The 24013-nt window shown below is 48.0% G+C and overlaps 1 protein-coding gene across 1 annotated transcript in view; it reads left to right on the top strand.

The window, feature by feature from the left end:
• Positions 1-951: 951 nt before the first annotated feature.
• Pik3r6 (phosphoinositide-3-kinase regulatory subunit 6) overlaps positions 952-24013 on the top strand; it is a 46490-nt gene continuing 23428 nt past the window's right edge. Inside the window, exons 1-8 of the mRNA XM_005349827.2 lie at positions 952-1015; positions 12944-13040; positions 18504-18587; positions 19286-19377; positions 20056-20124; positions 21635-21767; positions 21932-22001; positions 23054-23237. Coding sequence (XP_005349884.1) covers positions 13028-13040; positions 18504-18587; positions 19286-19377; positions 20056-20124; positions 21635-21767; positions 21932-22001; positions 23054-23237 — 645 coding nt within the window. The 5' untranslated portion in view covers positions 952-1015; positions 12944-13027. The remainder of the gene's footprint in view (positions 1016-12943; positions 13041-18503; positions 18588-19285; positions 19378-20055; positions 20125-21634; positions 21768-21931; positions 22002-23053; positions 23238-24013) is intronic.

The following is a 24013-nucleotide window of genomic DNA, read 5'->3' as shown; positions in this document are numbered from 1 at the left end:
CCAGAGGGGAAAAATAATACACATCCATGGAACTGTGTTTTTCTTACGGTTTCCTCTACAAAATGAGGGTGAGGGAAACAAACAAATAAAACCCTGTAACCTCATGGCCCCAAGGCTGCAAGTGACCTAGGCCTATGTCAGACAGGCTTAGTCTTTAAAAAGCAGGGACCTCATTGGGTCACATAGCTGAGCAGCGTAGAACTAGATGAGGCAATGGGGTTTCAGGCATGGCTGGATCTAGGTGCTTAAATGACAGCCCTGGCAATCTACCTCTCTCCAGAGCCAGAGCCATTTACCAATGGAGGAGCCGGTGAGATTAAGGGAAACAGATCGAGAACGGTTTTGCCATGGCTCAGGACAAAGCCCACGATGTCTGCTTTTGGGATGAGCAAAGTAGTGTTGAGGGGACTTGGTGTGGCTCAGATGCAAATATTGGGGCAGGTACTGTGATGACTTGGGGTTTCTGTTCTGAACTGAGAGACAGAGATGCAGGTTTGGAGTGAAATCGTTCGGCTTGTACATGTTGAGTGGGAGAAGCCTGCAGGGCATCTGGCCCAGATGTCCAGTGTGGGTAGGACACAGCTGGGATACCTGGACCTCTGGGAAACCTAGGCTACTGCATTGCAACCTTCTAAGTATGAGAGTGGATCCTTGTGGAAATACCCCTCCCTCCCTCTGGACGCTCTGTAGTAGTAAGTCAAAATGAGGAACCCCCTGGGACAGTGGGTCACCACACCCACTTCTTAAAAAAAAAAAAGACAGCCCAGCAGGATATGCCTGGGAGGGGCTTTTAGGGCCCTGAGGAAGGGGAAGGGGAAGGAAGGGGAGGGGCAAGACTGGCTGTGTAAGGCAGAGCTTTCTCTGAAGATCTGGAGCCCACAATCAGATAGATCTACAGGCTCTCCTTGGCTTCTTGGGGATAGCTGGTCTTTTGGGGCTGTTGGCCTCCCAGACAGGACCTCAGAGCCCATTGGCTGGAGGATCTGGGACAGTGAACAACTGCAACCCAGCAGAGGTAGGTATCCACAGGGGTGGAGTCTTGGGGAGTGCGTTGGGAGAGACAGAACCTAGATGCTAGCCACGGAGGAGAATGCTGGAAAGAGAAACCTCAGGAACCCGAGTCTTCGAAGGCTTATGCTGATGTGGTAACTACTAAGATTTCTGCCAGCTATTTCTGTTCAACCTATTTTCAGATGAGGAGAGGACCTCCCTAGTTTTGTCCTGCTGGCGACAATGAGGCTAATGCCAATGCTGTGTGGTCGCGATTCTCTCAGCAACTTGAGGGTAGCTGGGTAAGAGCTTCACTACCCCTCTTAGGCTAGGAATAGACGGAGGTCACAGGGGAGCACGCTGCAGCAGGTTGCGGAAGGGATAAGTGTACAGGGGGATTCCCTAGAGATTCCTGAATCCCTAGCGATGCTGCTTCCAGACGATCATCTGTCCATCTTGCTTCTGGGTATTTAGCTACTGTAATGCCGGGCTGTCTGATACTACACACACACACACACCCCCACACACACACACACAGACCGGGGGGGGATCCTCTGTCCCTGAGATGTTGGCCTCCTGCCTTGGGTGTCTGACACAGACAGATAGTAAGACACACTAGTTCCGTCGTGAAGCAAGACTCGGGGAAATGGGTCAGCTCTGAGGAGGGTAGGGTGAGACCAGGGTGAGGCTTCAGAGGTAGGGAGGGTTTGTATGTAAAGGTGGAGCCCAGGAGCACCCCCAGGGGAAGGAGCCCAGTGTGCAGACAAGCAGGACAGTGGGCGCATGACTTAGGATGAGAGAGCAGAGACCTGGGGACTTTGTATGGCAAAAGGTGCCCAGAGTCATGGAGGAGCCTGGTGTGGGCCTGTCCTCACTCACGGATTTAGCTCCAGGCAGGTGTCATCCCTGGCATAGTCTTGCACCCTATCCTATGTGACAGGTGCTGCAATGGGGTCTCCTTTAAAGATGAGGAGGGCTGAGGGTACAGCTCAGTGACAGAGCACAGTGCGAAGCATGCACAAAGCCCAGGGTTCCATCCCAGGCCATGTAAATAAGTAGGTAAATAAAGCAAAATGGAGGCACAGAGGTGTAAGTCTTTCAGACCAGTAGCCCCAGTGATAGAATGGGTTAGACCCCAGGAGGATGGGGTCGGGATGCAGGGCCTCAGCACCCCTCAGAGGCCTGCTACAACAGCCTCCCGCTGTTTCCAAGACATCTGGTCACCTGTGAAAGGTACACGAAGGTCAGGCTTCAGTTCCTGCGGTCCTTCAGCATCCAGGACCCTCAGACTCTCCCAGGCTCCCCAGGAACAAAGTTACTGCCCTCACTGCTCTGTCCCATCCAGGTGTTTCCTTCCATCCTGGCAGAGACACCCCAAGGAAGTCGGCCTGCAGGCCTTCACAAAGCCGTCCAGAGAGACGAGTCCTTAGGAATAGTTAAAATCCTGATTGGCCCTGTGGGGCTGTGGGCTGAGGGGGTCTCAGAAACTCAGCGCTCTGCCTCCCACTTCTGCTTGCCCACTAATCACAGGCTGCAGTTTGGAGATGTGCCCAGTGAGCACATGCTGTTGCTTAGTTAAAAGAAAGAGCAAGATCTGTTGCCCGTTAAATGTGAGCGGCCCCTGAAGTTGAGGAGGACACTTTGGCGGGAAGGGCGAGAGAGAGGTGTTGGAAGTGGGAGACATGGGCTCCGTGGGCTTTTTCTGTCTCTGTCTGTCTCTGTCTCTCTGGGCAGGAGCAGGTAATTGCGGGTCATAGGAAAACAGCAAGGCTACCTGCAAGTTCCCTGTCTCGGCTCCTCTGCTCCTTTTGGCTTTGCAGGTGGGGCTATACCAGGCCATACAGGAATAAAACGTTCTTCTCTCTGGGCGACTAGACAGCCCGCCCTAGGAGACAGGACCCGCCCTAGGAGACAGGATTGCAGCAGAGTCTAGGAAAGGACGGGGCTGCCAGGCCTGGCCCCTTCAGAGCTGCGGCACTCATCCCAGCCCAGATGCTCTGAGCTGGGCTGCTGACAGGCTTGCGACAGCTATAGGGCCCAGGGGCTTCCGTTCGCTTTTCCCACCTGTTTCACCTTTAAGGCTGTGGCTTGCTGAGAACGCACCTGCCCCAAGGGCTGTCCCTTGCTAAGATTCTTGACTTAAGGGAGAGCTCCCCAGAACCCCAGTTCTCCTTCTGTCACCCCCTTTTTTGTTTCCGATCTCATCCCTTTATCAAGAATGGTGAAGGATCTTTTTGCTTTAAGTGTGTGTGTGTGTGTGTGTGTGTGTGTGTGTGTGTGTGTGTAGCAAGCACCTGGAGGCCAGAGGACAGCTTGTAGGAGCTGCTTCTCCCTTCCACCCTGTGGGTCCCAAGGATCAAACTCAGGTAGGACTTAGCTGCAAGCCCCCTTGCCCACTGAGTCATCCCCATTGGTCCAACAATGGTGAGGGGTTGTTTAGTCCTTACAACTGTCGCTTGAGGGCACCGCACAAGGCATGAGTCTCCACAGGCAGAGACAAAGGACTTTATTTCTCATGGTTTCCTGAAAGTGAGCAGTGGGTATCTTGCTCATCAGTTCTGCTTGCTGCCCAAGTCTATGTAGTTAATGAGGAGCTGACCCAAAGGGGTCACTGAACCACAACAGGGCGACCCTGGGCTTGGAAAACCTGGACCCTGGGTAACCATAAGTAAACTAGGCAGCCTTTACCCTGAAAGGAGACATTCCGTTGCTTAGTAAAATATTGTTGGGATGACAGACATCATCCCCCAGGCCAGCTGTGTTTCCTATACACTTTGAGACACTCTCACAAAAGCTCCTAAACTACTCATAAACAGAAACCCACAGAGAACTGACTCTCAATCTTCCACTGTCCCCATGCTTACTGCTCCATGGCTGCACTCCCTCTTAGACCCTAGGCACCCTCCTCCCTCAGGACTTGGCCTCTGTTGTTCTCTTAAGATATCTCTGCTGCAGATGGCTGTCCCCTGAAGGTTTCTATCCAGATGTGACTCCCCGTCAGGAGATTCCTAATTGCCCTTTCAATAAGAGCAGCACATACCCTTGAGAGGTGGAGAATGAAGAGATGTTGATTGAAGAGCAGGAAGCTTCAGTTAGGAGCAAGTCATTGCTGGAGATATTCCCGCAGCATGGTGATTGTGGTTAACAAAAGTGTCTTATGGACAGATTGTCCCTGGCTCATGAGTTTTGACTTCATAGGGGCATGGAAGTACACCCGCACAGCCACCTGCTTTCAGTACTGAATATATCCCATGAGCTACTTAGCACTTCATTATGAACTTGGTTTCATGTTAGATGGTTTTGCTCTACTGTATATAAGCTGGTATAAGTCCAAGCACATCTAAGAAAGAAGGTGCTGAGCTGCGATCTGGGTAAGTTAAGGCAAGTACATGTTTTAGCTTACGACAGGTCTATCAGGATATAATCTCATCACAGGCTGAAGACCATTTGTATTTAAAAATCATTAAGGCTGAGTAATGGTGGCAGACGCCTTTGATCTCAGCACTAGGAAGGCAGAAACAGGTGGATCTCTGTGAGTTTGAGGCCAGCCTGGTCTACAGAGTGAGTTCTAGAACAGCCAGGACTACCCAGAGAAACCATGCCTCAAAAAACAAGACAGAAAGGAAGAAAGGAAGGAAGGAAGGAAGAAAGGAAGAAAGGAAGGAGGGAAGGAAGAAAAGAAGGAAAGAAGGAAAGAAGGAAGGAAGGAAAAGAAAAGGGGCTGAAGAGATGGCCCAGAGGTTGAGAGCACTAACAGCTCTTCCTGAGGTCCTGAGTTCAATTCCCAGCACCCACATGGCAGCTCACAGTTGTCTTTAACTCCGGTTCCAGGGGATCTGACACCCTCATACAAACACACATAATCAAACACCAAAGCACATAAAATAAATAAGTTAATTAAAAAGCATAATAAATAAATCTTTAAAAAGAAAGAGAAAGCTGGGCGGTGGTGGTGCACGTCTTTAATCCCAGCACTCGGGAGGCAGAGGCAGGCTGATCTCTGGGAGTTCAAGGCCAGCCTGGTCTACAAGAGCTAGTTCCAGGACAGGAACCAAAAAGCTAAGGAGAAACCCTGTCTCGAAAAATCCAAAAAAAAAAAAAAAGAGAGAGAGAAAGAAAGGAAGAAAGAAGAAAGGATCGCTAAGAGCAAGAAAGAAAAAATAATTAAGAGAGAAAACACAAGTGTTTTTAGCACAGAAAATGTTAAGGACAGGATGGGGGAGGTCAGTTCATTTGATCTCTGCACCCCATATTTCACACATGTCTAACATCACTTTGTGACTGGTAAGTGTACATTATTGCAATCTGTCCATTTATGATGAAAAATAAAAATAAAAAAAACATTTCAGCATAATATCAGTCCTTAAAACCGCTTCCCCCCTCCTTAACTCAGGGACCTCTTGTACCCCCCCTCCTTAGCTCCGGGACCTCTCGTTCCTCCTTTTCAACTCCACTTCTATTGCGTTTGTCTCATAGCACACAATGTAATTGTTTAGTTTGCTGTCCAGGCCCTCTACCCTCACTATAAGTTTTATTTTGTTTCCATATACCTGGAATCCAGTGCAATACAAACAATGCTCGGTGAACAGCTGAGTGAATGGATGAGTCCGTCCACCTAGTTCATTTCAACGGATCCTCCCCCACACCATAGTTTTGGGGTTGACCCTAGGCCCTCAGATAAGCTAAGAAAGCTCTCTATACCCTTCTTTACTTTTGTGCCTTGAGACAAGGTCTCACCAGGTTTTCCAGGCTGGCTTTGAACTCGTTCTGCAGCCCCACAAGGCCTTGAACTTTGGACCGTCCTACCTCAGCCTCCATAACAGTTGGTGCTACATGTCTGTGCCACTTGACCCAGCAAAACCGCCATTTCTGTTCGTTTGTGGGGCAGCTCTGGCATGTAAAGATGGTCCAGAATGACTTAGTGAGTGGAAGAGAGAATGGATATTGTGGGGTACAAAAGTCAAGAGGCCACTTTCAACAGGAACAACTGTACTTCAACACCACCTGATCGTTGGTGTGCAGAACTATGGGCCCAGTGTTGTCAGATCTTCTGGTCCCCTATTTTAAATAAAAGCTCAAATCTCGATGTACATATTAAATCTGACTTTTCAGTGCTGGCCACAGATACAGCTTGTCCAAAGCTGCGGGATGTTTCTGGGGAAGAGAATGGATGGACCAGAGGATAATTGACAACAATGCTTCTGCTTTAGAGTCACTTGTGCCTTCTGATTTTGAACACATGCGGGGATTTTAATATAAAAAGTGAAGTTTAACCATTAACTAGGAAAAACATTGTGTCCAGACTCTCCACTATCAGCCTGCTACTCTATGAAGTGGGAGAACTGATTAAGCACCAATGACATCAGGGTGCTGCGAAAAAACAGCCAATAGGATGTGAACAGATGTGTAGAGACTAGCCTTTTGATTGGCTCATGTGGCTGTGGAAGCCAAGGAGTCCCACAGTGTGCACTCAGCAAGCTAAAAACCCAAGAAAACTCATGCTGTGGTTGTAGCCTGAGTCCAAAGAGCTGGGGAGCAAAGAAGCTGGTGGTGTGAGTTTTTATTGGACTCAGGTTTGAAAACCAGGAGTACTGATGTCAAGGGCAGAGAAGTTGAACTTCCTGCTTCTGCCACTTGGTTCTGTTTAGGCAATCAAGTAACTAGATGCTGCCCAACCACATGAGTGAGGGTGGATCTTCTTTACTGAGTCCATTGAGTTAAGTGCTAGTCTCTTTGAGAAATACCCTGCTGTGGTTTAGATCTTGACTGTCTACTGGAGGCTCATGTGTTAAAAGCTTGGATCTCAGCATGTGCTATTGGGAGATCGTAGAATCTATAAGAGGTAGGGCCTAGTGAGAGAGATTTAGCTCGTTATAGGCATTCTGTGAAGGAAATTTTGTCATCCTGACTCTTTCCTCTCGCCTGCCTCTCCCAGGTCTTTCCAGTTGCTCAAGCTAACTTCAAGTTTGTGGTCCTCCTGCCTTGGCTTGCTGAGCGCTGGGATTGCAGGTGTGCACCAGCGCACCCCACGCTTCCTCTGTATCTCTTGCTCTCTGGATTGGGAAATTGGTGTTTTGCTTCAACCGTAATGTGCTGCCTCACCCAAAGCGGCAGGGTAGTTAGTGATCATGGCCTCAAACTTTCCAAATCATTAAATAAAATGAGCCTTCTCTATTCATCAGTTAATTTCCTGAGGCACTTTCTACTTAAAGTAACGGAAGGCTGACTAATACCCACCCTCACAGACATACCTAGAAACAATGTCTTATTGGCTAACTGGGCATCGCTTAGCCTAATCAGACTGATAAAAGTTAAACCAACACAAACAAGCTGTGGTTATCAGGTCTGTAAATTATTCTTAGTAGTTAAATGGTGGACCAGGAGTATGTGAGCCTGTTTGAAGAGTCCTGGGCAAATAGAGACAAGCTGTGGTCATTAAAAAGTTATAGACTGGGCCTGCAAGATGGCTCAGTGGGTAAGGCATGCTTGCCACTCAAGCCTGACTGCCCAAGTTTGATTCCTGGAACCCAGGAAAAGGTGGAAGGAGAGACCTGACTCCACAAGGCTGTCTCCTGACCTCCACATGCACTGTTACATGCACACACACACACACACACACACATCTCATAGTAATAAGAAAGAAAGGAAAGTTGTACAAGGTAGACCAGTAGTCCCTAGCAACAAGGCTGTATTTCATCCATCTATCTCTGACTCTTGGGCATTGCCATATGTATAGTATTTCATAGATGTTCATAAACTGAGAAGAGAGCCAGAGGGGCCTTTGAATCAGCTGAGAGGATGTTCTAAGCCCATAGGGGGAAATGTCATACCCTTTTCATAGACAGTTATCTCTGATTTGGGTCTCTAGTTTATATTTAAGATGACCGCACAGTCATTTGATTTCCCAGTCTTCTGAAGGCTGGCCCTTGAGTGGAAGGCAACAGTGACTGGTGCAGGGCTGTAGCCAGCACAGAAGGCACTTGTTAAAGTAAGAAAAGGCATTCTTCTGAGTGGATAATTACAGCAAGCATGTCTTCAGAAGGGTGAAGTACAAAACCTCACCTTCCCCCTGGCTAAATCACAGAAAGGCCATTGGTGTCCTGGGCTGAACAAGCGCTCATCTGCTCCCTTTGGCAAGGCTCAGTTCTCCCTTCTGGGCAGAGGAGTCACACGCTGGCAGGTAGAGCATGCAGGAGTCATTCGGGAGAGGGTGGAAGTGGCCTCTCCTGCAACAGCATCCACGCTCTTCACAGCACATGCATAGACCAATCAGCTGCCATCAAGACTCCCAAGAAACCAATGGGAGGCACCTGTTAGTGTAACAGAGTAAGTTTTAGTTCCTACAATGATAAACAAGATGTTGATGCCTTTTGAAAATAAACTGAATTCTGTTTGTTTCCACTTCTTGTTCCGTGCGAGCAGCTTCCCTGAGGACTGACCTCAGCTGCCACAGAGGCCAGGAAGTAGATCAGAGTTTCTCAGTAGGAGGAGGACCAAGGGGGCAGCACAGAGTAGCTCTGGTACCCACACAAACAGGTGCAAACACTGGATAAATGATGATGTGCCCACTTCTGAGAGAATAAACACACAGATGAGGAGGCGTTTGTCAGGGATGGTAAATGCCTCTCTGTTTAACATTAAACATCAAATTGATTTGTTATTGTTGTTTTCTTCTACTTAGTTTTGTTTTGTTTTTTTTTTTTTTTGTTTCACTACATAACCCTGGCTGTTCTGGTGCTTACTAGGTCAGGAACTCATAGAGATCTACCTGCCTCAGCCTCCTAAGTGCTGGGATTAAAGATGAATGCCACCACACCCAGCCAAGGTTTCTTTTCTGTTGAAAATCGGCCTAGATTTCTTTTTCTTTGAAATGATCTTACGCTCATTATAAGCTTACCTTACCTGCGCATTCATTTTACTTAGGGCCAAAGCGGCTCTGTGAGGTTTGCAGGGGTCAGGGAGGGGTGAAAAAGGCAAGAGAGGCAACCATAACTGACCGGGAGGTCTTAGTTCTTCCCTGGTTCTCTCATTCATTGACTTCTGCCCTATAGCAGTAACTTCCCCCTTCACCCACTCATCACACAGTGTAATATATACCCATTGTCCACCGGCATCAGTGCCACTAAGGTAGTGCTTAGCTCACATTCTAACCATTAGCGGAGGAGGAGGAAGAGAAGGAGGAGGAGAGCAGATGCAGGAATGCTGATGCTGGGACTGAAATCAAAGTCTGCACAAGAGTTGTCTTGCATGAGATACCAGGATGTCACTTCCGCCTTGAGGAATTGACCTTTAAAATGAGTCCCGAGGGATAGAGAGATGCCTTGGGGATTATGAACACTTGCTGTTCCTGCAGAGAACCCAAGTTTGGTTCCCAGCACCTATACCTAGTGGCTTACAACTGCCTGTAACTCCAGCCCCTGAAATCTGACATCCTCTTCTGACCTCCCCAGGCACCTATACATACGTGACACACATAAATTCATGCAGGCGCATGCGCATGCACATAATTTAAAAAAAAATCTTTTAAAACAAGACCCAAATGTTGAAAAGGAGCCAGCTGTGGGGGGAAACTGGAGGATAGATGCTCCAGGAAGCAGTGTGCAAGGACCCTGAAGACAGATTGAGGTTGGCAAGTGGGAGCAGCCCAGTGGGTTCGATCCCTGGGACCCATGGGTGGAAGGAGAGAATTCACTGTGGCACTGACCTCCTGACCTCCACATCACATGGTAGGACACATGAGCCCATGTTCTTGCACACACACACACACACACACACACACACACACACACACACCCATACACACTCAAGAAGTTAATAATAACCTAAAAGAAGAAAACACATAACTATAAGAAAAACCGGGGAAATCTGAAATACTGTGATCTACATGTCTATATGACATCTCTCCAACAACATTCTGGCCATATAATCTTTAGCCTCCACAATTTCTATGCCTGCCCCTATAAATCTCAGTTTCTACTTATAGGTATATGAAATCCTGCTGACATTTTTGTTAGGATTCTTTTACCTTCTGCTCAGTCTGGAGGGACTCACATCTCAACAGATCTCCAAACTGTGAGCCTAATGTGCCTCACTATTGATGTAGGCCTTCTTATTTTATTAACATCACTATTTTTTGTTTCTTTGTTTGTTTTATTTTTTTTTTTTGAGACAGGGTTTCTCTATGTATCCTTGGCTGTCCAGAAACTTGATCTGTAAACCAAGCCGGTCTTGAACTCACAGAAATCCCTGCCTCCTGAGTGCTCTGATTAAAAGTGTGTGCCACCCCCACCCCACGCATTTTATAATTCTTATCTTACAGGTTCAACATGTTGCTTAGATTTGCACCTTGGCATTTTTTCTTTGTTTATTTTGGTGCTATTTAAGTGATCATATGTTTTAAATTAGGGGCTCCAGTTACTTAGTCTTAGTGTATGAAGATATGTCTGATGGTGCATGTTAACTTTGTTTCTTGTGCCTCTACTTAAGTTATTCACTGGTTATATGAAATCTTTTTAAAGTTTTGCTTGTTTTTTGTTTGTTTGTTTGTTTTTCAAGACAGGGTTTCTCTGTAGCTTTGGAGCCTGTCCTGGAACTCGCTCTGTAGACTAGACTGACCTCAAACTCAGAGATCCACCTTCCTCTTCCTCCCGAGTGCTGAGATTAAAAGCGTGCACCACCCCACTGCCCGGCTTTTTAAGATTTTTATTACATTTGTCTGAATGTTTGTGTGGGTGCTCACATGTCTGCATGCTGCATGCGTACGGAGGCCCGAGGACAACCTGCAGGAATCAGCTTTCTCCTTCCATCATGTGGATCTTGGGAACTATTCGGGTTGTCAGCTTTGAGAACAAGCACCTTCACTGGTTGAGCCATTCTGCTTACCAAAAGTGCACAGTTGTGTGCATGTGTGTGTGTGTGTGTGTGTGTGTGTGTGTGTGTGCGTGCGTGCCTGTGTGTGTGCCTGTATGTGTACACGTACCCGCAGATTCATTTTGCTTGTTCTAGGGTTTCCTAAACCCATAACGATTTGTTGGCTATCAATTATTTTAAGCAAGTATTCCGATGCCTGCAGACAGAGTTCTATTATCTGCAGCTTTATTTCCTCTTCCAGTATGTATACCTTGGGCTGGCTCTAGCTCAGCAGTCGCATTGACTGCGAAGCAATCTGGTATGTATGCCTGCTTTCCTCTGTATTACACCAGCAGGGATTTCTAATGTCAAATTGAATAGCTTTGGTGGCGGCAGACAGACACCCTCGCTTCTGGGCTGTGGTATTGACAGATGTCCTTTATCAGATGGATGAAGTCCCCCTGCTCCTAATTGTCTGTGAGCCTTTGTCATCCACGACCACTGAAATTGTCAAATGCTTTCAGTGCCTCAATTGATAGGATCATGTAACTTTTTCTTCCTCTTAATCTTTACCATAGTAGATTACACTGATTGGTTTTCAAATATTGGACTAGTATTTCATGATTGGGGTAAATCCATCAAGCCATTGTGTCTATATTGCTAATACTTGCTTGAGGGGTTTTCCATATATGTGTGTAGTTTCTTTTCTGTTTTTTGTTTGTTTGTTTTTGATACTCTCTTTGCCTGGTTTTGGTGTTGGGATAATAAGAGATTTATAAAATGAGTTGGGAAATGTTCCCTTGAGCCCTGTTTCCTGAGCTCCTGTGTGATGTAGAAACACGTTGGTGGACTGGGAAGATGTCTCAGCAGCTACTGACTCTTCTTACAAAAAACCCAAGCTTGATTCTCAGCATCCATACTGCGTGGTTCACAACCGCCTGCAACTCCAGCTCCAAGGATCTGATACTCTCTTCTGGATTCCGTGGGCATTGCATGCAGGTGCACAGCCCTCGCCCCTCCCTCCACATATACACTAAAATCTTTTAAAAACATTTTAAAATAAATATATTGCTTCATATATTTGAAGACCTCCTAAGTGCTGAGATTAAAACATTAAAAGTGTGGGCCTCCAATACCTGATTATTTGAACATATATGTACATATATGTGTGTGTATATATATGTATGTATTTATACTGCATTGGTGGTTTTTCTTTGCCTACATGTATATCTGTGTTAGGGTACTCGATCCCCTGGAACTGGAGTTATAGACAATTGTGAGCTTTATATGGGTGGTGGGAATTGAACCCAAGTCCTCTGGAAGAGCAGCCAGTGCTCCTAAGCACTAAGCCATCGCTCCAGTCCATATCTGAATACTTTTTAAAAGTTATATTTATGGTTTTTATTTCAAGTTTACTTTTATTAGGATCTGTGAGCTTGCTTTGTATGGTTTCAATTATTTTAAGTTTGTTAAGGTTTGTTGTACCGCCTATCCTGCTAGACATACTATGTACACTTGAAATTATTGCATATAGGGTTCTATAGGTGTTGATTAAATTCAGTTGATTGGTAGTGTTATTTAATGTTACTTGGTGTCCCTTTATTCTTTTTTGAAAAGATATGTGTTTTGCCTGCTTATATACATATGCACCACATGTGTGCCTTGTGCCCATAGAGGCCAGAAAAGGGTACTAGCTGCCCTGGCATCTGACTTGTTACAGGTGGTTGTGAGCAGTCCACTATGGATGCTAGGAACTGAGCTCTGGTCCTGTGAAAGAGCAATTCGTGCTTTTAACTCCTGAGTCATCTCTCAGGCGTCCCCACCCCCATCTTTTGACCTCTTTCTAAGAGCCTTCAGTGTGCACTTTTGACTGCTGGGTTGGCGTCTTGCCAGGCCGGTTATAGAAGAATGGGGAAAACGAACCTTGTTGCTTCATGGCTCTTGCTTGAGTTCTGGTTTCCTTCTACAAGTTTCCTCCTCCGGTTTGGAGCTGCCCCATGTTTCCTACCTGGAGGTTTGCGCTGCAGCTGGCAGGCACGTATCCTGGATATACTGTCTGCACTTTCCCATCTCTCGCACTAACAAGCTGCCTCTTATTTTGCAGAACAATCTCTGCGTAGAAACCGCCATTCTACTTTCCACTCTGCTGCCTGAGACAACCACATCCTCCTCACCCCAGACAGGCTCCATGGAGAGCTCAGGTCAGTGTGTGGGGTGGGGGAGGGCATCTCCAGGAGGCCTGACTGCTCGGTGAGGAACGTCAATGCCATGGGCGAGTGCGTTTTCAGGCCTCGGAGGGTCATCTGCCCAGCCAGGGGCTGTGACACCCTGAGTGTGGAAATCTTGAGAGAGTAACAAACACACACAAATGTGTGTTCTCAACTGCCTGCAGGTTGTGTAGCTGAATGGTGAATAATAAGAACTGCTGCCGAGTGATGGGGGCACACACCTTTAATCCCGGCACTCGGGAGGCAAAGGCAGGCGGATCTCTGTGAGTTTGAGGCCAACCTGGTCTACAGAGCAAGTTCCAGGACAGGCACCAAAGCTACACAGAGAAATTCTGTCTTGAAAAACTAAAAAGAAAAATAATTTTAAAAAAGAACTGCTAGTGTTTATCCCCGATTCCTAAAGTTCCTCCTACTGCTCCCTATCATAAATGCTTCATTATCGACTCTTGTCCCCCCTCTCCTGTTAGAGTCCTCCTTCGCTCTTATACCCCTCCGCTCATCTCTCTCACACGCATACACATTTAGATCCAGACTCTGCCTACGGAAGAAAACATGCAATGTTTGTCTTCCTGAGTCTGGCTCTTTTGAGGACGGCAACTTTCAAATAGAGCAAACGACCAAGCAAGTTCTATTTCTAACAGTCCTGTGGCCTTGAATGAATAAAATTCCCCCTGCAAGCCTCATTCCCCATCTATAAAGTGGAGGGGAGGCTCTAGGGTCCCCTCTATAAGTTAGATGGTTGGTTTTTTTTCTCAATCTTTAGAAGTTTTTATTTTCTGTGACTGGATGTTTTGCCTGAACGTGTCTGGTTCCACAGAGACCAGAAGAAGATATTAGACTCCCAGGAACCGGAGTTACAGACGGTTTTGAGCCACCATGCTGATGCTGGGAATTGATCCTGGGTACCCTGAAAGAACAGCCAGTGCTTTTAATCCTTTAGCCACCTCTCCAGCTTTCTTAAGGACCCTGTGTACATGACATTTGACAGTTAAAGAGGCAAAATAGGACAAGACCTGGAATCTATAAAACAGAACAACGTTGTCCCTGCCAATGTCACGGGACTTTTGCTCAGAATCACATGAATTATACATTGAGAAGTATTCTGTCTATCTGTGAGTCAGTCAAGGAATGCTAGCCGCTGTAACAAATGACTCCAGTTATCAGCGCAATACTCATTTCACATTTAATCACACTCCAAACTGGGCTCTCAGCAGTCATCCAGGGTCTGAGGATTCAGTCTCGTGGCACCATCATCTCCAGCACGGATCCTGTAAGGACACTGCTGACAGAAAATTCTATCACCAGCCCTGCAAATGACAGGCTTCACTTCTGTCTCATTCCATTGGTCAGAATTTGCTGCACAGGTCTCCAACAGCAAGGGAGTCTGGGAAATGCAGTCTTCCTATCTTTCTTGAATTGATGGACATTTAGCATTGTCTTGAAGTGTGAATAATGCCTAATTGTAATATCCAGCAATACCAAGATCATTATGAAGTCTAGTGTCATCCCTTATTTCATATTCCTTCTCCTTAGAGCTAGGTTTGCAAGGCCTGGGAAGAGCTGCGATCTGTCCATTTGACTGGGGCCTCCAGAACCAGCTATGCAGGATTGGATGGCCTATAGGGATATGGAGGCTACTTTGGGGGCCACTCCTGTGTTCTGGCCAAAGTTGATTCAGGAGGTTCATGTATGGCATCCAATATTATGTATGGCACAACAGTACTCACTTGGTGCTCAGGTGTCCTTTTCCCTGAGACCCCATAACCCCTTTTCTTTCCTGGTCTTAGGGAGTTTAGCCTCTTGGAACTGAGAACACCACGTTTCACTCTGTCTCTTTTTGGACAACCCAGGTCAACTCGGTTAGCTAACTGGGGTCTTCAGGGTTAGGCAGAGAATGGAAACCAGGGAAGGCAGAAGAGACAGGATGGGGAAAAGCAGAGAAAAGCACCACATCCTGGCCAGCTGCTTCCCAGCCCCTGCCCATCACCCCATGTCAGAAAGACTCACTCCCAGGGTCAACAGACTTTCAGACTTGCAAGAGATGCCAGGCACACAACTTTTAGACAAACTTCCTGGTTCTACAACATCAGCAATTGATTTCGTTTTCAGAAAGTACCACACAAGCCTGAACAGACCATGTCAACAAGCCAGCTGTGGGCAAAGCTCGAGTCTGGGTGGGCTTTGAAGGCTCTCAAAACAGCGTTTGTTTGAGCTATCTCCAGGGCCTACTGGCAGCTTCTCTATTTTTCTCTGGAACTTGAAAAATAGACAGATCAGAACCATCACTGGTTTAAATTTTTTTATGTAGTCCACATCAAGAGGACAATAAGGGAAAGAAAAGAAGGACAGAAAGGAGGGAGGGAGAGAGAAAGGAGATTGAAAAAAGAAGGAAAAAATTCAAGGGAGGGAAATCAGGAGGAAGCCATGGGAAGAAAGAACAAAGGAAGGAAGGGGGAAGAAAAGGAAGAGAAAGATTGAAAAGGCATAGAGGAGGGAGAAGGGAGAAGAAAGAGAAAATATCAGTGAATTTACTAATAACCTACCTTGCATTAATTCATCAAATATTCATGCAAGGTAGAGATGGTTAGATGGGAGGGCAGGTTGGACCAGTGGCTTCCTGACAAATTTGGAGAGCTACGGCCCTGCTCAGCAAGGTGTCCCCATGGGTAACCCTGGCCATTATCTCCTTCAGACTGGGGGAGCTGGGAATTAGGCCTTGACAGTGACAAGTGAGTGAGAGGCGGAGGAAGTGAGCGCTTTAGAGATGGTGATCATCTCCGGGCTTTACACTTGCCCACCTCAAAGCCATGGGGAGAGGCTGCCTGGTGGCCACTAGGGCGGAGGATAGCTTGGCCTCAGTGGTTCAACTTGAGCCACCACCTGCCACTGTTGACATATGTAGCCGCTAGCCTGCTAAAGGAATCCGAGACAATTAAGGTCTAACAAAACACAACGCTGGGGCAGCGAAGAGGAAGCAAGAAGAGAGGCCCCAGCCCCTTGACATGAGCTGATGTTTGGGACTGGACTCTAACTCAGCTGTGAGACTCTTGGCAGCCAAGTCAAAAAGGGAAGCCCTGAGGTGTGTGGTTTGTGTTGTCTGTCGACTAGAGAAGATAAATCATTTGTGTACAGGAACAGTCTTGGCGGAAAGTTACAGCAAGGGAAATCTGTCCTCGTGGGGAGTGATTCCATCCTTCCCATCCTGCCTGACTCCTCCAGGAAGCAGACACCAAGATGTGTGAGGATTTGCTCAAGGAAACACCTGTGAGACAGAGAATAGGCAGAGAGCCTGACTGTGACTTGCTAGGGGATGGTGTGTGTGCACGTGTGTGTGTGTGTGTGTGTGTGTGTGTGTGCGTGCGTGCAGTGTCTGAGAGGAATCCGGAGGACAGTTCCACAGTGTAGGAGTGATGGTGGAGGAACCTGGAGCCAAAATTAGCCATCAGAGAATGTCTCTCTTGGGAACAAGTGAGAAAAACACCGCCGCGCTCTGCAGGGCCAGCAAGCACAGAGCTGGACAGGTTCCCAGCACAGCATCACTTACAGACCCGGCAGAGGGGGCGGTGAAATAGGCGCTGGGGCTTCCTGGCTTTGCTAAATCATTTGCATATTCTCCATCTTCCTTTGTCTGCCATGTCAGCATAGCCTTCAGAAGGAAAATAAAGTTTACTCCGAGGCTTGTCAAATGGCGAGGAAGATTTCATTCAAGACTGGCAGGGGAGAGAAAGCAGACTCAACTCAGAATACAGAAAGACTGGGCTTCCCAGCTTCCGAGCAGAGTGGGGACTCAGCAGAAACTTCCCAAGACTCAGCAGGGCTCTTGCTGGAGGCAGGTCAGGTTCATATATATCACAGGGGCAAGGGGTACGGAAGGCTGGGGATTCTCTCTGAGTTGACGTGCCCATTTGGGTTTCTTGATGAAAGTGGGATGGACAAGCCTGAGTCAGGACAGGGGCCAAGGCTGAGACTCAGAGGAGTGTGGAACAAGGTCACTAGCACCACCTGGGACAGGGTAAATCTAGCAATGTTGCTATCACTACCAGGGACAGTATTCACATGACTTTGGGCGGGGCTCTATTGACCAGGCTGGCCTTGAACTTACAGAGATCCACCTGCTTCTGCATCCTGAGTGCTGAGATTAAAGGTGTGTGCCACCACTGCCCAGCTGACTTTTTTTAAAAAAAAAAATAAAGATATTTTATAGAGGTTTACAAGAAAGAGGTGCTCAGAAGGAAAGACAAGACACCCCAAGAACATGAATGTGAGGTTCCCCCAAACAGCCCCTCTCCACTATCTTTACAACTGTTGAATATAGGACTTTGGCGGCTTTGACGCCATTATCTTTGTTCAGCATGGAAAACGTCACAGACTGAGGAACCTAAGAGCGCTCATGGAGGGAGGGGTCCTGAGGAGCTCCTCAAAGGTTACACTACTTGTGATCACAGTCTGGATTGCAGGGATTAGGAGTCTTTAATTTAGGTTCTTAGACTCCGGCTCGGGAAGGGAGTGAGTCTCACCCAAGATCAAATACCTTCAGATCCTAAACCTGAGCCATTGCTGGTTTAACCAGAAGTGTCTGGGTAAGAGAGGAATAGCGGTCTGGGCAGACAGCCTTGCAGCATGTATTCTTGCCAGAATTCTTGCTTCTCAGCTCCAAGTAGACTTCAGGGTGAGGGCTCTCCCCATCTCACTTCCCCGCCATTTTTTGTCTCTATTCTGCCTCATTTTCTTCTCTCAAACATAAGGATTGTGGATGACCCCGCCCCCCATCTGTCTTCTATGACTTTTTCCATGTGAACAAGGATGCAGACCCTATCTATCTAGGAATCAAAGTCTTGACCTGAGCCAGGTATGGTGGTGCACCCCTTTAATCCCAGCACTCAGAGGCAGAGGCAAGTAGATCTCTGTGAGCTCAAGGCCAGCCTGGTCTACAAAGAAGTTCCAAGATAGCCAGGGCTGTTACATAAAAAAATCCCTGTCTCTACAACAAACAAAGTCTCTCCACCTAGGCTGGCGAGATGGCTTGGTAGGCAGAAGCTTGAAAGCCTGGTGACCTTAACTGGATGTCCAAAACCCATGACAGACACCCAGAACAGACTCCTGGAGGTTACCCTCTGACCTCCACATGCCCACCTTTGTAGCAGGCTTTTTCTTTTAGGCCACCAACCAGCTCCCAAATTATGACACAAAAACTTATTAATTTGAATGCTTGGCCTTAGCTTAGCTATTTTCTTGCTAGTTGTTATAACTTAACCTGTTTCTCTTCATCTATGTTTTGCCTCGGGGTTTCTTACCTTTTCTTACTTTATGTCTGACTTTCCTGTTGTCTCTACGTCTTTTACTTCATCTTAAAGAAACAGGATGGGGGCAGGGCAGCAGTGAGCTCAGATGGGCTGAGCCCCACAGCTCCTGACCTCAAGGTTCCCCTGCTTTCAGATGTGGAGCTGGACTTCCAGAGAAGTGTGCAGGCTGTGCTCCGAGAGCTCAACACCCCGACCCCGGCCCTCCAGAGTAATCGCGGTAAGAGCAGGAGCAGGAAGCAACCACTCCTGACCCCCCTCTATCCCCATACTCCACCCCCACCCCCAACCCTACCCCCTATCACCCCCCCCCTCTCCTGTCCCAGCCAGCCAGCGCTGCCCCAGGCATTCCAGGAAAGGCCTAGGCCTGGAGTGAGCTCTCGGATGAGGGATTTCCAGCCTAGCTGTCTTCTTACGAAAATCTACCTGATGCTTCTCTGCTTCCTGGTCCAGTCCTCCTAGAGTCAGTATGTTGAGACCATAGCTGGTGGTGGGTGATTGAAAGCACAGAAAATTGAAGCCTCAGGAAAGAGAGAAGTGAACAGCCATACAGTAGGTAGTAATCGGGCTCTGGTACCCTCTTTCCTGGTCACCTTCCCCACTTCTACTTCCAAACAAGACTCTACTCTAGAACCTGGAAACATTCCACAGGTGTCTGGAGCTCTGGGCTGCAGACATCCCTTCTCCATGCTCCACGCACACATCCCTGCCCCCTCCCATGGCCTCTCCCCTCGTTTTCTAGGAGTTCACTGTCCAGAAAGAGCCATGGGAGGAGCTCACCACACGTACCTGGAGTCATCTCTGATGACAGGGTCAGATGCAGCTGGCCAATCACATTCCAGGACCGAGGGCTGGAGGGGGGGGGATAGCCTCTAGGCGCCTCCCATCCACTCAGTCATGACCTTGTCTCTGGCCCAGGCATGTGGAGATGGTCTCTGCATAAGAAGGTGGAGCGAGATCCAGGAAAGAGCTCCATCCTGGTCCGGATTCTGCTCAGAGAGCTGGAGAAGGTTGGTGTTCAAGCTTGAGGGAAGCAGGGGTGGGGGGTGGAGTGAAGAGAGGAGCCCCATCAGGTTGGGGGTCCACCTGTGCAGTTCTGTGCTCCCAAACTTGGGTCGTGCGGGGGGCCATAGGCTTTATTTTTACCAGGCATGTCTTCTTCATTGACTTCTAGCTCAGTGCTATTTTCTATTCTTTCACTCCCGTCCTTACTTGAATCAGCATATTTCAAAAAGAAACTCGGTTACCATAGCCATAAACAGCAAACCTACATTGCTGGGCAGAAACGAAAGATGTGTATACTCCACACACATGTGTGCAACCGTTAAGTCTTATTCTTGTACTACTTAAAATTATCCATGTCCTGCACTCTGCTGCTTGGGAAATACCGCTCCCAAGCTGGGGCCTTGCTTGTCAATCACCTTTGGCTCCTGTGTGGGGTCTATGCGGTTTTCCCACCCTACCTGCCTCGCACGAGGATTCTTCCATCCCCCCTGCTCTTCCGAGATGGCGTCTACATCCTTGCTGCTCCTTACCCTGTTCCCTTCTTCCCCTGTCCACTCCCCTTGGCGTACTATATGATTGCCTTCCTCCTAATTCTCTGTAACCTCCAGCCTAACCTGTAGCTAGGATGTGGTGGTCCCTGGAGCACCCAGCCCAGCATGACACAAGGGTCTCCTGTCTTCCAGGCAGAAAGGGAGGATGTACGGCGTGTCCTCATTCCCTTGCTGCTCACGCTAATGTACGTGCTCACTAAGGTGAGATGGGCTGGGGTCAAGGTGATTCACGTGAGGCTGGGGGAAAAAAGTCACAATTCTCAAAGGGATTAAGAGATAATTTATTCTGGGATCAAATTTGAGTGACTGAGATTGGAGAGATGACTCAGTGGTTAAGAGCACTTGCTGCTCTTCCAGAGGATCCAGATTTTATTCCCAGCACCCACAGGACAGGAGCTTCAAGTCACATGGCCCTGTCCTGTCTTCCTAGTTGATGCTCAATCTCTGCTAGGGCAAGCCTGGTCTTGCCTTCCCAAACACTCTGTGCTTTCCTTCCTACACGGAGTTAAATTGGACAGGCAGTGAGGTAGTTGAGACAGTGTGGAGAACAAATAGAGAATCTTCAATAGTGGGTGGTCCTTGGGCTGTTCATTTGTACGGCATCATTGTGAGTAACAAGATTCTCACTCTGTAGCAACAAATTCAAGAGATGAAGGAAAACAAAACTGGTTTTTGTTTGTTTGTTTGTTTGTTCTGAAACAGGGTTTCTCTGTGTAAACAGCCTTGGCTATCCTTACTTTGTAGACCAGGCTGTCCTTGAACTCACAGAGATCTGCCTGCCTCTGCCTCCCAAGTGCTGGGATTAAGGCATGTGCCACCACTACCTTGCACAAAACCATTTTTAATACTCAGTTCTGCAGAATAGGGCTCTAAGACAGAGAAAAGGCAAAAGGGGCTGGTGTGGCCTTTTGGCACACGACAGCGGTTTTTTAAGTCCCTGATTTCAAGAAACCCCTGCCCTCTCTTCCCCATAGAGTTATCATCTTCATGCTCCTCTAGCATAGGCCCCTTCCCAGTTCCCAGTCCTATTGGTCCAGGATGCAAAGCCTTACCTAACGGATATCCTGGGGCTTGAGTCTGAGACAAGCTAGGAGAAGGGGCCTAGTGCCTGCCTCTTGTCCGTGACTTTTTGATGAACTCTAACTGCACATCATCCTAAAAATGGACCAGAACTGTTGATTTCTTATAATTGGTTGTCTCTACATGGAGACAAGACATAAGAAAACAATGTTTTACACTTGTGGTTAAAGGAATTGAGAGGGGGATATGGGGAGTGTCACTGCAGCGTCTGGGATGAGGATGGGGCTGGGCTCTGGCAAAGGAATCAAGCCCATTGAGGAAGAAGGGGGAAGGGAGGAAAGAAGTCTCTGGGCATTGTGGGGTACCATATGCCTGTGAGATTCACGGGAGTGCAGAGAGGAAGCAGCGCCAAGTTTCCAAACCCGGAGGTGCCCAGAAATGCGCCACATAGCTCCAGCATTAGGCTGGGAGAGAACTGACCTGCCGGGAATGCAGCGATGGATTTCTGACTGGCTAAGGTATTGTAGGAAGGTCTCACAAACGCTGGGAGGAGAGATTGCAACCAGAGAACGTGGAGAGCCCGAAGCCAGTCTGGCTGTCAGTTCCAACCTTCTTTCTTCCGCGCCCGCCCCAACTCATGCCACCCCCAGACCCTTCAAGACCCAGAGCGTCAACCCCTCCCTCTCAGCAGGCCACAGGCATCACGGAAGATCTCTACCATAGAGCTTACACCTTCTGCACCAGGCTGCTGACCCTGCCCGCCCCCTACTCGACGGTCGCCTTGGACTGTGCCATAAGGCTGAAAACCGAGGCAGCCATCCCAGGTGAGGGCTGCTGGGCGTCCTGGCCTCCCATGCTGCAACGCGGCACCACCCAACAGCAGGCTGTTTTCTCCAGGATGCCCAAGAGCTCAAAACTCTCTGCTCCTTCCAAAAGAACTGGAGTCAGAGACCCAGATGCTGGCTCACTGATGCAGTCTGGTTTGCAGGTACACTGTTCCAAAGGACTGTCATTGCGGAGCAGAACCTGATAAGTGAACTGTACCCCTACCAGGAAAGGTAAGAGGCCTGGGGGTGGCTGCTCCCTGTGGCTCCCTCAAAGTGTTGGGTACCTCATAACTGTTCACTGGCAGGGGAACGAAAGAGGAGGCCAGATGAAGAGATAATCTTACCAGAGCTTCCATACTGGCCCGACAGTGGCATGCACTTCCAGGTCAAGGGTGGTGGCTATACCATTTTCTGGGCCTTTCTGTATTGGCTGGGTACAGAGTGACCCTGCTCCTGGGCAGAAGAACCACATGGTTCAGGGGAATGCCCTGTTCAGTCTTCATGCCTCCCCACATCCTGTTTCTGTGCCACAAAGAAGCCACATCCAATCAAATCAGTGGTAGCTGTAGGGACTGAACCCTGGGGGCTTTCCTCAATGAAGTCTCAGCCATTAGATAAGACCAAAGAGTGTCCCTGGCTATTGTTTGGAAGAAAAATGGTAAGGGGAAGGAGGGTGCAGCGGGAATAAGTTCCTCTCTCTACTGCAGGCAAGTCTGTGGGTTTAGCTGAGCAGCACCATGTAGGTTTGAGACTTGGGAGCTATGCTCAGGAAGGGTGCGGAGCAACAGGGCAGTAGGGGAATTAGTTCTGGAGCAGAGAGCATGGCATAGTTTCCTGAGGAAGGGAAGTGTGGGTGAGTCAGTTTTCTGGCCTGATGGGGGTGATGAGCAAAGATGAGGCTTATATGGGCCAGTGTTCCACTACCAGAAGGAGAGGTTTAAGGTCTCCCCAAAGGGTGATGAGCACTGGACCAGGATGCTGAAGACCAGAAAGCAGGACTCAGACTGGAACTTCCCTGGATGAAGAATTTAACCTCATCCCCCACGTGGGACCTTGCAGTTGAGGGAACTCACATCTCTAAAAGGGCTGTGAGACACTAGCCGCTGCATCCACACTTCTTGTGGTTGTCTTTCCAATGATAGGCTTCCAAACCCAAAGCTTCTCCTTTTAGGGGAATTAATCACTAGAAACTGCTTTTGTTATCAATGGTATTATATAATTGGGATCTCCATCCAAGCTTTTGGGATGTCCAGCCAGCCCCTCCCTTCCACTCTTGCCCCCAGAGTGTTCCTGTTTGTGGACCCTGAGCTGGTTTCCGCCTCCGTGTGCAGCGCCCTGCTGCTGGAGATTGAGGCGGCCCAGGAGCAGCAGACACCTGAGGCCTGCATGCGCCATGTGGTCTCTCACGCCCTGCAGGCAGCTCTGGGGGATGCCTGCCACTCAGGTGCTCTGAACAGGAAGCTGCAGGTATTTAACACCCCACCCTGGGCACTCCTCTTACTCCTCCATGTCACCTTTTCCCCCACAAATCAACAATTCATACATGTTTATTAAAGGAAATACAAAAAATGCAGATAAGCCCCTTAAGGACAAAAATAAAAATCATTCAAAAGAGACTTCTTAGAAATAACAGAGCCAGGCGGAGGTACCTTTAATCCCAGCATTCAGGAGGCAGAGACAGGAAGATCTCTGTGAGTTCGAGGCCAGCCTGGTCTACAGAGTGAGTTCCAGGACAGGCTCCAAAGCTACAGAGAAACCCTGTCTTGAAAAACTAAAAACAAACAAAAAGCAGAAATGAGCATTTGTTATATATCCTTAATAATGATAACACTGATGATTTAATAACCAGTTTATCGACTGTTGGTCCAGATACTGTGCTAATCTTGATCACATTGTAACATTCTCCCACATCACTGTGAAAAGCAGTTACCATCTGCCTTCATAGACGGGAAACCAAGGCACAGAGAAATGGGTCCTCTGCTCATGCTCACACAGAAACAAAGAGACTGAGCTAAAATGTCTGGCCTTGTCTGGCCCCTATTCTGACTCCTTATTGACACATGGAGCTCCCAAACTCAACTGCTATATATAATATGTATTTTCCCATGACGTTAGAAACATGGCTGTGCAAACATATCCCCTGGGAAACATGTACTGGTAATAGCTACACAGTATGCATTTACTGTTACATTTATCCAGTGTTCTACTCCTGTTGTCGGGCATGCCAGCTGTTCCCAATGCTT

This window comes from Microtus ochrogaster, chromosome 7 (genome assembly GCF_000317375.1).
Source record: "Microtus ochrogaster isolate Prairie Vole_2 chromosome 7, MicOch1.0, whole genome shotgun sequence".
NCBI lineage: Eukaryota > Metazoa > Chordata > Mammalia > Rodentia > Cricetidae > Microtus > Microtus ochrogaster.
Note: the sequence above shows the minus strand (reverse complement) of the source record. Positions and strands in the feature narration are given on the sequence as shown.